General features: G+C 30.9%; 1 protein-coding gene across 7 annotated transcripts in view; it reads right to left on the minus strand.

Annotated features, from left to right (window-relative positions):
- Positions 1 to 16087, minus strand: part of LOC110024643 — a 33265-nt gene extending 17178 nt beyond the window's left edge. For 2 of the 7 annotated variants that reach the window (XM_020724729.1, XM_020724730.1), the window contains exons 1-11: positions 15884 to 16087; positions 14538 to 14919; positions 13121 to 13286; positions 12973 to 13010; positions 10709 to 10802; positions 7039 to 8314; positions 6675 to 6951; positions 5755 to 5886; positions 2369 to 2441; positions 1859 to 1898; positions 1527 to 1599 (exon numbers count right to left, since the gene is read on the minus strand). In XM_020724729.1, the coding sequence (XP_020580388.1) occupies positions 1527 to 1599; positions 1859 to 1898; positions 2369 to 2441; positions 5755 to 5886; positions 6675 to 6951; positions 7039 to 8314; positions 10709 to 10802; positions 12973 to 13010; positions 13121 to 13286; positions 14538 to 14758 (2390 nt within the window). In that variant the 5' untranslated portion in view covers positions 14759 to 14919; positions 15884 to 16087. Of the gene's footprint in view, positions 1 to 1526; positions 1600 to 1858; positions 1899 to 2368; positions 2442 to 5754; positions 5887 to 6674; positions 6952 to 7038; positions 8315 to 10708; positions 10803 to 12919; positions 13011 to 13120; positions 13287 to 14537; positions 14920 to 15883 lie in introns of those variants that run through there. The other 5 variants (XM_020724725.1, XM_020724727.1, XM_020724726.1 and 2 more) reach the window with 5 other exon arrangements.
- Between the last annotated feature and the right edge of the window lie 364 nt (positions 16088 to 16451).

Consider the following 16451-nt stretch of genomic DNA (forward strand, 5'->3'; position numbering starts at 1 on the left):
ACATTAACTTTTCCCCTTTTAAGCGCCGACACCCCAAAGTGTACTTGCCAATATGAAAGTTTAAGCATTAGATATATAAGTACATAAGAAATGTGTGGCGTATGTAAAATACCCTATAAATGGATATAGATGATAATCTAACTTCTAGAGTAAATTTTGATGGTTTAAAGAAGTGCCTCAAAGAGTACTATATAATAAGATAATAACATTAAAACTTCAATCGGTAAATATTATAACTAATGTCAGACAAGCTATGTTATTTAGCAATATGCATATAGATAAAACTAGAGGACTGCCAAGGAACTCTGTTTTAACAGTTTTGTCCTTCTTAATATGTTTTTTGGCCTTATTTTGCCAGAATCATTTGAATTTTAATAAACAGTGGTAGAACTTCTATTAGCCCATTATGCCATTCATAAGATAATACTATCACTACATTATTTTTGGCATTTTGTAGCTAAAATCACATGAGCAATCAATTCATAATATAAACGATCATGATGAAAAATGGATTTGAAATGTAAAAAAATCCTAGGTATCAATAAAAAAAAATATATCTTATTTGCCATTAAATTTTTACATTTTAAACTAATCAAAATTTTATATTAATCTATGTATCACTTACTTTACATTATTTTTTTAGAATTTTTTTAATGTAACAATTCTTACTTCATCTAATTTCTAGAAATTAGATTAGTATGTCATTATTCGTAAAACAAACTTTCTATTTCACATAGATGAGATTATTGAAGATATAAAATAATTAATTCTCGAATATATGATGGAAGCACTGAAAAATAAAAAAAGCAAGGCAATTTTTTTATCTCACCATTTAAGTTTTTCATGTAAAAATTTTTCAAATTTCATCACTTATTTAAAGTACATTATTAAAAATACCAAATTTTTTGGTTCACATTTTCTTATGCTTATAGCCAATTAAATTGTTATGCTGCTATTAAAATTTTATTTTGCTTGATGTTCTTATAATGAATTCTAACCTGTACTTCCCACAAGAAGGGTGGGTTTCAACATTCACATGTTGTGAATATAACTGTTTAAAAATTTTAAAGATGTTATCAAAAGCATGATAGTGCATGAAATTTCTCAAATCAATATATATATTTGATTATGCTCATTTTGCGGTTCCAACCCATTTTTTGGCTAAATAAAGAATATCAATATTGTGACCCACTTTTGTAACTTTCAAGGATGTAACCACATCAAGCTGAAGCAAGTTTATCTGAGCTACGTGAAGAAAATAGGCAAATTCGGCTACTTCCTTTTCTTTTAATTTGGTGGCAGATTAGTAATATATGCATGTGTCAAAAAATCACAATGATTGGCATATTTGACAGGTCTGCAGCTGATGACCTGATCACTCACAAGAGAAATTCATATAATGTGTATAATAAGAAACTTGTATTTGCAAAATATAGCAATTTTGCCAAATGCAGCGAGCCATTAAAAGCTCATAATATAGTGTGCTTTCTGACAGTTAACCCAGATTCAATATATTGAACAATTACCTATCATCTGGAGCCCAAGCAAGAGATCGTATAGGAACCGTGTCAGCAGTAAAGCATAGCAAGGGCTTTGTATCTAGATCATGAAATAATGATGAGTTTCATTAGTTAATATACAAATAATTATAAATCTAAGAATATAATTTGCAATAAAGCTGCCAACAAAATTGGCATGGTTAAATAATAATCTGTTTAAAAACATTGAAGTTCTGACTACTCAAATAATAAAATAGAGTAGCCAATCATCAAGAAAGAAACCAAAAAAGGTTATTTCTTTGAAAGGAATTAAGCACAGAAACATTATAATCTCAATCAGTCAGATTACTTCTTTTCACCTTCAGAGGAAAGCTTTGAACAGAACTTCCACAGGGCAACCTAAGAAAAAAAAAATAATAAGTTCCGTTATAACTAAACATTTACATGACAGAAAAACTTTCAAATCGTGAAATTTAAAAAATGGAAATGATGATCAATAAAGTGGCTAAGAAAGGAGCTTGTTGAAATATGGTGCATAATGCAAGACACAGGTAAAATGAATATCTGGGTATTCATTTAGTCAACCCATGCCGAGATTTAACCATGAGTGCCCATGATTTCATCAAGGGGCTAAGGACCATATGGGCCGCAATGTCCAACTGCAAGGCAAATTTCACGGATTCTTATAAAACAAAAACCTATTAAAACAAGTATTTCAATTATTACAAGCAATTACGTTCTAGAAATTCATTTACAAGACATTAATTTGGTGATGCACTTTTATTTCAATGAACATAAGCAATCAATAATGATAAAGTGACCTGAACTTAATGTCCAAAATTGTCTATGAAAGAATATAAAAACTTTACCGTTCCATCATGGCATCCGGCTAAAATTAAATCACGAGAGGCTGAAGGAGACCACTCCAATGCAAGAGGAATGCTGTATAGCAAAGTGATAAAGAGCTATTGAGTTATGTAATGTTAAAAGACTGTAGGGAATGAAAGTAAAAGCATATTTGGTACATGTTAAATCAAAGTTCATATGCAAAATTAGTTACGATAACAAGCCCACAGAATTTCCCGATAGATCGGTATTACTTCTCAATATGCAGCAAATGTGGAATAAACAAACATCTGCTGGTGAATTTTAATTAGATGCATATAGATAAATTCACGGATACAAATAGACAAAAAACACATAAAAAATCTAAATAAATATGCCATTTCTTGTGAGCGATCAACATTTACTTCGATGCAAGTACAAAAAAGTCGTGATTGAAGACATGTCATTGGATATGAAACTAAATTCTACAAGAATTCATATTTTTTGAAGTAACAAATTGTCATTACAAGCCAAATTCAGCCACATGGGATAGAATCTTGCTTGCAACAAGGTCAATTGGAGCATGCAACAAGCACCAATTGAATGCCCGATCTAACAGTACACATGACATACATTTTCACAAAAAGAATTTAAAACAAGCTTATTGAAACTAAATTTTCCTACTCCGCACAAAAGACAACCTAAAAGTAAACTCTTAAGCATTATGATTACACATCCGAATCCCGTTTATAACTTGACTGAAAAAATATCTGGTAATTCTACACAATGAAGAAGAATTAAGGATGTATTGAATGTTTGCATATGGAATTCAGTTTATTTATTTTTTTTACATCGTGAACTTTAATGGATCCTCTCCGCTATTACCAAAAATTTAAAGAATTTAAATGTAGGCTTGGAGAACAATAACTACTATTAAAACAGTTCAAATAATTTTCAATATGGAAGAAATGGAGCACCAAAAACAATATGAAAATTTTGGGGCAGCATTAATATAATAAATGTCAAAGAATGAAAAGAATGAAGCCCAAGTAGTTATAAATATCTATGGAGTACAAAATAAAGTCTTATCAATTTTTTCTCCAAAATACACAGCTCAAAGATTTAGTCATTGCTAAATGATAAAACCAAGAGAAGAGGGACAAGCAAAAAACAATAGAATCCCTCGAGAAATTTTATTTTGAAATAAATCACTCATGGGTTTAATATTAGAGGAAACAAGAGGACAGAATTACATAAATGTAGAATGCATAATGATAAAGAAGGCCTCTAAGTCATGTGTTTCATAGCTTTATCTTTGAAGCAACTGTAACACTTTAGTTGACTGCAAACTTCTTACTACTTCTTAGAACTTTATTCAGTGGCCTGTATTTTACAACCAAAACTACTGAAGTGTGTTAGATATAATATAGCTTCTTCGCAAATTTTTTAGAAGAAAAAAGGCCATACTACCCGCAAAAACTTTAAAAAGGTTGATTTTTTTCACAAAATCTCTATTACTTCAGGGATAGTAGTATTCACCACAGATGGATCCTGAATCTCTTTGCAATATTAAACATAACTAACTAATATTTGCTATCTCTTTTATTCTTTTAAAATATATTGAAAATTTACTTCAACAATCCCACTTCTCAATCCATGTCATCGTAGAATTTGCACAACATTCTCGCAAGACAAGGAAAATAGAAAAATGTCAGTTTAACGGACTAAGAATGAAACGGTCACTACAATCAAATTATTGTTGCATTGCAACAAAGATCTATATAATCAAAAGTCAACAAAGTATAACTTCTTAAACCAAGTAAGAAACAAATAAATTAAGCTCAAATAACAGAGAACCGCATATGTTAATGCATAATGGGAAGCATGTCTATACAAATTTGTAATTGATTAACTCAAGGTGAGGAACAAAACTATTGTTTACATTTCATCATACAAAAGTAAATAAATATGTTTCCAAAATTAGATAATGAATTTTCAAAAGAAAAAGGTGAAATCAACTTATTTTCTTCCATAGAATGAAGGTTAAAGTGAAAATCTATACAATATATGAGTTTACCCTTTGATCAACAAAAATATTGATAGAATTCTTGCTTAAAATCATATCTTACATGAGTTGGTTGAATAATCACTATATTTTGTTTATTTATAAAACATGTTTTACCTTACATCCAAGGGTGTTCATGTGTTGTTCACTCCAATTTATATCAATCCCTTTGCATAACTTCTAGTCATGTTTTCAATCTATCTTTTTTTTCATGTTCCTTGCATGTAAATTCTGTTTTTAAACATATATATATATATATATATATATATCTTATCTCGTTTGTGCGAATATACTTTTACTTCCATATGCTACTCCAATACCCTCTAACATGGTCATCTTGTGCCCTGCCCTTCTTTAACTTTGATCAAACATCCATCTTTATGTTATTCTTTTCAAACTCAAGTTGGTAGTCGGGGATATATTTTATCACCAAAAAGTAACACCCACAAACATAAGCAGTCATATATGATTGTTAGACACTATTTCTTACACTATTGGATATCTTCTTACCACAACATCCTCATAACTCCCGTTTGTTTTTAATATAAGAATTTATTTTCATAGGTAGCTAGTAGCTTCATTATCTATATGCCTTTCTTTTAAAAATACTATATAAATAATTCAAGATGTACTAATCGTGCTTTAGTGTAATTTCCTTAGTATTATAATATTACTAATTTTCACATCTATTAAATCCCATATCATATATTTGGAAGCCATTCTACTACTCCCAATCCCCTTGTCTTTTAATTTTTTCCCTATTGTTCTTACCTTCAAAACTAATAAAAATAAAAAATAAAATTAGGCTTGTCATCTACAACAAATATACTCCAAAATATTTCATTATTATAATTTATTATAAGCACATCTATGATAAATAGATTAAATGGATCAACAATGATCCTTGATTGAAAATTTATATAATAGCAACTGCATTTTCACTTCAAAATTTTTTTCCCCCTTCAAAGATTTTTAATTGATATTATTTGTTATATAAATGCCTTAGTAATAAAACAAAATCATGTCATCACATGCCAAGCAATGATGGACAAACCTAATTTCCATCTAAAAAATATTGTTACGAGGAACAATCATAAAAGCTTAAAAAAGGAAAAAAGCAATGCCAGAGACATACACATTGTTCTCCGTCCAAACATTCAGCTTGTATATCTTATCTAACTTCACAGAAGGTCAATATGTACATCATCAGGGATACAAAAAAAAAATCACTTTGAACAAGTGATTTTTCACTTGTTCATAGAGTTAAGATCATGAAATGCAAGTGATGATAATTAAAAGGTTAAACTATCAAAACTGAGGTGAGAAAAAAAGTGAAAGTTGACTGCCACGTTCCAGTAAGCTCACCTTTGCCTTTGTCCAAACTTCAGCTTCGAGCATTTGAATACAGGTTGCAATTTCAAAAAGCGAGGATCAGTACCCTTACTGTGACAACCAGTATATAAGAGCTTGACCAAGCCATGAACTGGAACTTCCCACCTGCTCATGAAAATAGAATAAGATATTAATTAATAAAAGGCACCTGAATGCTAGGGTGGAGAAGAGCGATGTTTTTTTGCATATAGAAGATAACGATTAGATAATAATAGTACTAAAAACATTGTACATTTATACACAAGTCAACAGTATTTTACCCAATAGTATAAAACTGCAAATCCAAACTACTATAGTAAGAAAAGTCAACAGTATTTTACCCAATAGTATAAAACTGCAAATACAAACTACTATAGTAAGACGGTTCTTCCCATCAAGCTACTAGCAGCATGAACAGATTAAAAAACGGTATTTTTATCATAGTTGTGAAAGAAGACCGATCATTTTGATAGACCATAGGTGAACGCCAACATTTAACCCATATAATACGACATGCAACCAACTGTGGCTATGTCATTTTATCATAGTTGGATTAATAATCTTTCTTTATCATTTATCAAAAATTCTGGCAGCTTCTGTCACTAAAAAATAAAACATGAATCAGATTGCAAAATATTAATCTTTGGTATGGCATCACCCTTAGCTATTCAATTTGAAAAAAGTGAATTATCATCAATAAATTCTAAAATGAATTTAAACTACAAAATTATTAATCCAAGTATCTGTTCAATTGTGGCTATGCCATGACATACTTCAAATAAGCTAGAAACTTCAATATGAATGAAAGAATCAACATATCTATTTTGGAGAAAATTAGGAAAAGATATTAGATTAGTGTCATGCCTATGTTTAAAACATGTAAAAGAAGACTGGAGAAATGGATAGAAACATACACTTCCAAGGAACCATTACCCAACAAAACAGCTAGATAGCCCAGATGTAGTTTGGCATTTATATCAACTGTATCAAAAGGTCTCCATTTCATATCCCAAGCAACTTTTCCATTGTGAGCAAGGGATAACACTAACCTAGGAAGAGCAATACCTTCAGGAATAAAAGAGTGATCTTGAACTAAATTCTCAGTTACTGCAACAATTTTTTGACAATCATCAACATGACTAGGTAGAACACTGCCCTCCAAATAATGATTTTCTCTGATAGGTGATGAACCTAAAATAAAAGAGAGATTCCAATTTAATTTATTTTTCAAGCTTATATGCAACTTAAACCTCAAAACCATCACACTATTTAACCCACCATTTGTTTTAATAGCCTGATCATTGTCATCATAAATGATGATGGCTCCATCATTAACTTCACTATTCCAATCCGTTAAACAAGATTCCATACCACATCCAACATCTTTGAAAACTTCCTTTGAAGCCTTCTCTGTCACAACACCTTTTCTTGAAGTCTCAGATACTGTTGAAGTAGGCAACGTTAATAAGTTCTGAGATAGTTGAACAATACTGTGCTCACTTGGAATTGAACTCTCCCTATACCTCCTCAGCCCTGAAGAAAATGATCCAACCTTTGCATTTGAACCAGGTGGAAGAAAGGAAACTTGCGGAATATCAGAATTGTCAACATGAAACTGAGAACAGACATCATGTATTGGCATTACACTACAAGGAAGTGTTTCCCCTTGCTCATTCAGATCACTCACACCATTAATTCCCTTCTGGAAATTCTCGATGCAACTTCCAACTGAAATAGGATTAGACCTACTCAAAGTCCCAATATCGCCTGTAGTGAAAAGTGATGATGAATGTTTGTCATCATGGGTAACTCCACACCCATTAGAACTTAAAATTGGATACTTCCTTGGTCTTCCTCTGGGTCTCGGTGTCTTTGCATCAGAGGATTTTCTAGGCCTCCCTCTACTGTTTCTTGCTTTATCTATGTAATTTCCAATTGAAATAGGACTAGATCTGCTCAAAGTCCCAATATCGCCTGTAGTGAAAAGTGATGATGAATGCTGGTCACCATGGATAACTCCAGACTCATTAGAACTTGAGATTGGATACTTCCTTGGTCTTCCTCTGGGTCTTGGTGTGTTTGCATCAGAGGATTTTCTAGGCCTCCCTCTACTCTTTCCTGCCTCATCAATGGGATTATCAATATAATCAAATACTTGCTTATTGCCACCTAAATTACCTGCACTATATGAGTTCTTAAGTTCCTCATTCGTGTAAAATTCATTGGACATGCAGCACTCATTTGAGATGGCATTTTCTCTCAACGAGAATGGCCCATATGGACCGTCTATAACCGCAATATTACTACCTTCAATAATCTCATCAGGAATTGAAGGAGCAGTAGTTCTACGCTTTACACTACATTTTGGTACACAAGAATCCTCATTACCCTTCTTGTTATGTTCCCGTCTGCGACGCACAACTTTAGGATTAAGTGATTCCTCCTTGTCAACCAAATGCAGAAAGCACCATATTTGAATGAAACCTCTTCCAGTCAATTGTTCGCCAATCTTGTGATACTCAGAACCAGTAGGGTGAGCAGCAATTGCAAGATACTAAACATCAAAACACATGGAAGTTAATGGCAATATACAACAACAATAACAACAATAAAGCCTTAATCCCACCAAGTGGGGTCGGCTACATGAATCCTTCTCCTCCATTGCATCCTATTTAGTGTCATATTTCCATTTAATCCTAATAAATTAAGATCATTTTTTTATGATAATATAAAATAATATATTTTGAATACAAAAGAATAAAAATTGAAAAATAAATACAATCATTAGTTGCAATCTTAACTAAATAACATAACAAACAGTAAAGCAATGGGCACATACGAAGAAAATAATTGTAACCCGCAAAAATAATTTGCTTTAAAAATCACAACAAATATTGGTTTAGGTTTATAAAAGATATATTTCTAACATGCACTATTTAAAGCCCCATAAATTAAAAAAATACATATCTTTTTTATTATTTTGGTGGTTTGCATCTATATTATAGTTTGTTATGTTTTTTCTTAATCAGTAATGATACATGAGCAATCTGAAGAAAGAAAAGGAAAGATTAGTACGGTTTTTACAATTCGTAGAAATTCAATGAACTTCATTGTCAGATTTAAAAAAAATTTATATTTTTAAAATAAATATAAAGTAAGTTGAAATTAGAACAAATTTGTGAAATAAATTTAAGAGAAATAACTCATTGAAAAATTATTAATGGATTAATTATTAAAAAATAATATTTCTAATACAAATCTAAGATTTACTGAAGCTAGATTAGTGAGTTAATTAAAAAATTTTATGAGGGATTATTTTACAAGTCGTTATACGACAAATAAAATCACTGTAAATAATTTGAGGATTTAAAAGTTGTATTTTTATCATAGTAGTCTTAAGGATTAAAATCTCCAAGAATTTATGTATGTTTAAGATATAGGTCATACATCCCGCCAAAAGAATTAAGGAATGATTGTAACACGAAAAAAAAAAATAATAATAATTTATTGTCAAATAAAATTAAAGATTAAATGTAATGATTTATCATTTTAGTTACTTATAGGTTGATAATTATAAATTTGTTCAAATAAATGAAGAATTAAAGGAGCCTCTTAGATGTTAAATGACTACTAGTAAAATCTATTAAATATAGATCAAATTTAATAAAAAGTAAGATCTTAAGCAAATATATTTTCATAAGTATTTTATTCTTTAATTACGTTATAGAAATACAAAAATTTTAAAGAGTTAAGAAGGAGAGTGAGAAGGAAATATAATACTTGCACATTAAAGTTCAAGTGAGTGTTCTTACTTCTAAGTTTAAGTAGTATTTTTTCTTTTACAAGACCCATTACATGAATGTTATAGATAATACTTAATTCAATTGCAAAATTTTGTTTTGAATCATCTACTTTTTAATATTATAAGTCAGATCCAGTGCATAATGACTGATAGAATTCACCCACTTATAATTAGTTGGGGACGACAAGGTACATGTATGTGTAAATTAAAAATTAGAATTGATATTAAAATACCTTGATTGGTATAATTTAGATGTTATTCACGTGATTTCTGTAAATGAAATAGTTCAGAAAATATGTCGTATCGTGGGATATTTCAAATATTTTTATGGTTAATAATAGAATCATAAAATGTCAATTATGTTTATATTGATTCATTATTTTCAACTAGCACGCATGTTCTTTTCTCCTTCATTACGTAATTATGATTTAGAAATATGAATAATCATTGGTTGTTGATAGCTCACTATGATTTAAAATAATATTTTCAGGTTATAAATTTATAACAAAAATAAGTAGTTAGAAAGAAAATATGTATAGTAGATGAGGTCAGCATAAAGTAAGGTAAATTTCTAATTGTATTAATTTTAATTCTTTTCATTAGAGCCCTTTCGAATTTTTTAATAATTACTAGTTAACAATAGTAATTAAAAATTCAATTTCACAGCCAGACTCATGGTTCTCCGCTTAGAAAATTTCAAGCCACCAAGGCCAGGTCATGGCACACTCAAATAACTTCATTTTCCAAATGTTAATCATCTGCATTTAACTTATAAATATTTTGCAGAAGCATAATTACTCATTTAGTATATTTCAACTTCTTTTTCAAATTAAACTGAAATAATAATGTATCAGAGACAATGTTTGAATTTTCATTTTTTTTTTAGGTAATATTAGCAAAAATTTGCAACAGATCTGAGCAAAAGATACCAGCAAACACCTTTTTTTTTTTTTTTGTTCTAAAAGGGCTCCAAAAACGGTACCAGCAAACCCCTTTTTTTTTTTTTTTTTTTTTTTTGTTCTTAAAAGGCTTCACAAACTACACAGAAAACACCGGAAACTGGAAATTGCAACATTTATGAAATTTAAAAAACTGCAAATTTTATAAAAAAAATGGGCATAAGGACCATTGAGCAATTGAGATTACCTCACACTTAACATCACAGCCAATGTTTTCATAAAGCCTGGGACACCAATCCATAGCCCAAACAGATCCTCCAACATGCAATACAAAATCATCACTGCAACATTACGCCACTTTAATTTTACAACATATCCATCGACTAGCAGGGGAAAAACTAGTAAAATCATTTAATAATGAATTGCAACAAAGATAGCTTAGCAAAAAACATTAGAGCCTATCTGGAATCACTTTTTGTTTTCTATTATTTTTTTAGTCTATTTTATTTTTGTTTTGTTTTTATTTTTGTATCTAGAAAACATGTTTGATACTGCTATAATTTATCTGTTTTTTAAAATTAAAAATACAAAACATGTTTGATCGGGTATTTTATAATTTTTTTAAGAAAATGCTATACTCGCATGAGACATGTTGACATGGAGGCTGGCGTGATGCGATCATGAGGGACTCATTGACGTGAGAAATTTGCATCGGATGACCATCTCGTGAGACTCGTTGATGCAAGCCGAAGGAGCTACAATGGGAGATCGCAAGCCGGAGGAGAAGAGGAAGGATCGGCCGGAGGAGAAGAGGAAGGAACAAAACAAAGAATCGAAGATGAGTAGCAAGAGGAGAGGCTCGATTTTAAGGCATAGCTCCGAAAAGATGTTTTTGAAATAGGGAAAACACAATTTATATATTTTTTATGTTTTGGAAACATGCCTCATGTGTTTTAAAAAAAAATTAAAAAAAACGAATAAACAAACACTTTTTTTTTCTTTTTTCTTTCAAAAAAATAAAATAAAATAAAAAACAGAAAAAGATCCCAAACAGGACCTTAAATAGCCTTAGTATCTACATCCAAAGGCCAACTCATAAGGTATATCGCTCACATTTTGATGTGTATCAAAATTGATGCACTGAATTACGGTAATGCAGGGAACTAAGAAAACTGGAAGTATGAAACTCTCCATGATACCCATATGCAACACTCACACCTGATGGTTTCAAAAATAGAAAACCATGCACCTCCTCTTACATTATAAGCAACTATTTTAAAAGAAATGTCATAAGCAAACACATCTTAGGAAAAAGAGAACTATCATCTTAGGAAGAGACAAATATAAAAACTGCTGAAAAAAGTTAAAAGAGAATTCAGAGTGAGCATGAACAGAAGACTTCATTATTTTAGGGAAGACAAATGAGAAAAATTCATGGACAAGTGAATTATCCAGTAGCTTATGTTTGCAACTACAACCAACATGTGAGCATGAACAGAAGACTTCATTATTTTAGGGAAAACAAATGAGAAAAATTCATGGAGAAGTGAATTATCCAGTAGCTGATGTTTGCAACTACAACCAACAATCAGAGAATATTTCCAAGCAAGAAAATAGCACAAGAGAAAGGTCAAAGTCACCAAATCAGTACTTTGCTTTTGATATTTGTCAATCAATAAAATATCAACTACAAAAATTAAATTAAAAAATAAGCAACTTGCAAGCAGTTGTAATTAGAGGACGTTTAAAAAGAATGGAAAAAATGAAGAAAGACCACATAGTTTAGGAATTTTAATGCCACTTTTCCTACAAGCACAACAAAAATTTTCCTAAACAAACAGTTCGAGTTAATTTATGGAAAAATGCTAAGAGATAATCAGGAAAATAGGTGCCCTTCATAATCATCGTGTTTTTTCCAACTTTAGTATTTATTTGTTGATGTTGTATTGTAGTTCCATTACTTTCTATGAAATAAAGTCATCGGTACCTTCACGATAAGGAAGAGATTACAAATGTGTTGTTCATAATTATCAAGCAATAGAGTTAGCGCATGTGGAGTGTTGGAATTTGAATTGCACGTTTTGTGAACAAATCAGAATTGTGACTAGTGGTCTGGATGCAAATACGAAGAAAGTTTTACCAAATAAAGCCCTAATACATTAAGACTTACAATTCATTTGAATACTAAATCTTTTCAAAATCAAGCTTTCTTATAAGTGCCAACATATTGAAACGTGTCAACTTGTCATTGCCACCAAAGCACAACATTAATCAACAAAAAATGATTTTCATGGAGATAGAACAGAAGGAACAAAAGGGAAGGAAAAAATTTGAGCTGTGCATTACTAAACCACCACTATTGGCTAGAGTTTTAATTTGAAAAGTACAGTTTTCAAAATAGCAAAAAGACTGATATGATAAGTTTGTTAGGTAGGAAAAGCTAATATGGCAAACATACGAAAATTCATAGCAAACAATGATGAAGGGATCCATTCAGTCTAGAGCGCATACTTTTCAAATGTTGATCCTGTACTAGGTAATTTATCCACCTGCATCATGAGGCAAAAAACGTTTTGTAAAAATAGAGCAGAAAGTAATCATTAATAGAAATTTCTGCAATGCTCTGTAATAATAATAAACAATAAGAAGATATAATTACCAAATTGAAATCGTTCTTTGGAACAGCTGCTGATGAAAATTGAGGTAACTTTATCCCATTAATGGCATCTTTTGCCTCAGCAGATTCAGTCTGATAGGTAAAATTGACTGTTTTTGACTTGCAATGAAATGGCATCCATTCACAGAAATAAAATTGCTTCCATTCTCTGCACAGCAAAGAGCAAATATTATTAAGAGCAATAGTTGCTGGCTTTTATTGGACTTTTTCTTCTGAGTATATGGCTATGCAATCTAGTAAGTTGCTTGACAGTTGGACGACTACTTAGTAAATTATAGCATTAGGTAGCATAATTTATGGTGCTTTAAAAGAATAATATCACATCTGGCATTTGATCAGTTATGAACATGAATAGCAGATTTTGTGCAGAGTTGATGATGACAGAATTCCCATGAAAATTCGATTTATATTTGTGACTTACAAATATTTTGGAATCATGTGGAGTTATTTGATCATATTATTATTTGCTATAAATTTATCATTTAATAACTTGTATTTTTTTTTTACTTCTACCCCATGCATGGCAAAAACATGTGACAGATGCTTGAGAGAAGACGCGAAACCAAATCCTCCCAGCTTGTAATCTTGAATTAACTATATTCAAATGCAGCATACAAGTCAAAGGGGGCTAAGACACGCACACAAGCACAAGTTAAATGCTAGCAAATCACATTGAAGACTTCCCTAAATGCACCGCATCCATGAAAGAATGATTTTGCAGAATTTGAGCAAGAGGAATGAATGCATCTAAACAATAGCATACGCATCCAAGCACATGCACATACCCATCATGTGGTTACTAACCCCCAAAACTAAAACACATCCATAAATTGGATCATAGAAGCTTATGTCTATCAAAACCCATAAGCAAAACTACCACAAGATTGTTGAAAACTTACAACGACGATCACTTACACACCTTTTATAATTAGAAATGGAAGAAATTACACATTTTATATTTAAAAAAACAAAAAATGTGTTGGTTAGAAAGAAAATAAATAATGAAATTATCAGCAATTTGCACGTTAAAATACAAAGAATTAAATTAATAAAAAGTGGATTTGGTTAAGAATAAGAAATTTTAATGTACTAAATAATAATCATAGGATGACAACCCCTAAATCAAACAAGGTGGTAAAGTACGGTTGCATTAAAACCTTAGTGTGACAGTGTTGCAGATTCTTTTTATTGCCATGAAAAACAAATTAAGAAAAATGAATTCAGTGCATCGTGTAAGGATTCAAGAGAAAAACAGGTTGCAATTTGAAACTTATAAATCACTTTCATCTAGTTCTTACCATGGCAATTATGATTTTTTAAGGAAACACAAAGGGATATGAGAAAGTAAGCTTTTTTAATCATTTAATTTTCTAAGTAATGCGTAGAGAGAAACTTTTACCTCACAAAAACTATCATGGAATTGAACCGTTCAATCTCACTTGTCTCAAAGCTCTCCTCTTTAGTTTCATTGCATAACTCTGAGATAACTTCCATAATAGCAAGGAAGTTCTCCACAGAGGGATCAAATGTTAAGATCGGCACACCATCTAAGACTTCGAAACAAGAGGTCCTCTTGTGTATGATTTTTGATCCTTCGTCGCTGGCACCAACAACCTCCATTTCAACCTTTCCCTATCACGTATTGTCCAGCTGTCCTGAATATGGTTGTGAATATGGTGGCAACACCACGAATAGATAGTGTGACTTCATAAATTTGCATAAATCAAAATATCACCTCCACAATTCATATACAACTTATCCACCACATTAAAACATCAGAGCTGCAAAATTAAAACAACATCCATGCAATTTATCCACCAAATAGTATAAAAGAGTTAACTATTACATCCATTCATCCTATGAATCAAAACCCCATAACCACATTGAAAATATACTAATGGAACACCCATAAAGCTCCATAGAAGACAATATGAATTAAATGATAGCGGATCATACAGTCATTAAACTTGCAATAATGAGAAGATAACTTCACATTAAACAGTTTTATGGGTGAGTAAAACAAGTTCTCCAAATGTAAAACAATAATAAAAATAATGAGCAGCACTAAACTCAATAAGCAGTGCTAATTGTACAGGTAACAAAAAAAGGTAAATCAATATTCAGATGACAAATTTATCTGAAATTGTATGTATAATATATAATACAAGCAATAATAACAAGAATTCATGAAGAGGCAGATTCAATATGCTAAAAAAACTATCAAATCACATATGATGCAAGGTGCCTACTTTATTTTCTATTATTAAAAACCAAAATTTTACGTGAACAATCTCTTAGCGGCGAAAACATATTAACAAGCATTGAATGAGAAACATTCACCTGAAATATCAATCTATAGATTTGTATGCAAGTAACATGAAATTCATCACATTCATTACAAGCATTACATCAGATAAATGGCATGCAACTATAAAGCAAATGCCTAAATGCGAGATTCGGATTACCATCGGCAAACACAAATATGACTTGTCACGATTTACAAGACATCAGTAATTATTATGTTCCATATATTGATTTTGATGGGGGAGATAAATTAACAACTAGTCATCCTTAGGGACTGTTTGGTTGCAGGTTTAAAGCAGGATTTATGCCAAATTGCAAAAAAAGAATCTGTTTTGCCTTAAATCCAGAATCTAGTAAATCCCGTTGGAAGACTAATTTACAAGATTTAGAGAAGCTAAGGCGCGTGAAGGCCGGCAGAAGGGGGACAAAAACGAGTGTTACCTTTCTCCAAGGTTTCTGGTAGGAGCGGAGCGGAAGGAGGAGGAAGATGAGAGTTTCAGAGGCCTCTGTAAACCATGAACCCGTCGTTGCCTTCCCAGCTAGCTATGATGGCGACGGTAACACGAAGGTTCGTTCATAAAGTCGACGGTTTCAGGCGAACCGGGAGGCAGAGGGATATAAGCTAGGGTTTTGGGCAGAGCGGGAAGAAGGAGATCGGTTGGTGGTTTTAGTTTATTTTGTTTTAATAATTTAATTAACTAAAATAAAATAATTCATTTATATATTGCTTATAATTAGATAAATTTATATATAATTATTTAATAACTAATTAATGAATAAAGTTATATTTCAAATTTTAAATTATTTAATAAAATTTTGTGCAATTTTTTATTTATTTAATTAATAATTAATTAACATTAAACTATTGTTTAGTAACTAATACATTTAGATAAAATTATTAATTACAAATTTATATAATTAGTTATTAATTAACATGAATACCAATTTTATGTATTTTAAGGTTTTGGATAGCCATTTATATTTTTTTTTAATCTTTATTTTTAGCTTT

Source organism: Phalaenopsis equestris, unplaced genomic scaffold (assembly GCF_001263595.1).
Source record: "Phalaenopsis equestris unplaced genomic scaffold, ASM126359v1 Scaffold000264, whole genome shotgun sequence".
NCBI classification, from domain to species: Eukaryota; Viridiplantae; Streptophyta; class Magnoliopsida; order Asparagales; family Orchidaceae; genus Phalaenopsis; species Phalaenopsis equestris.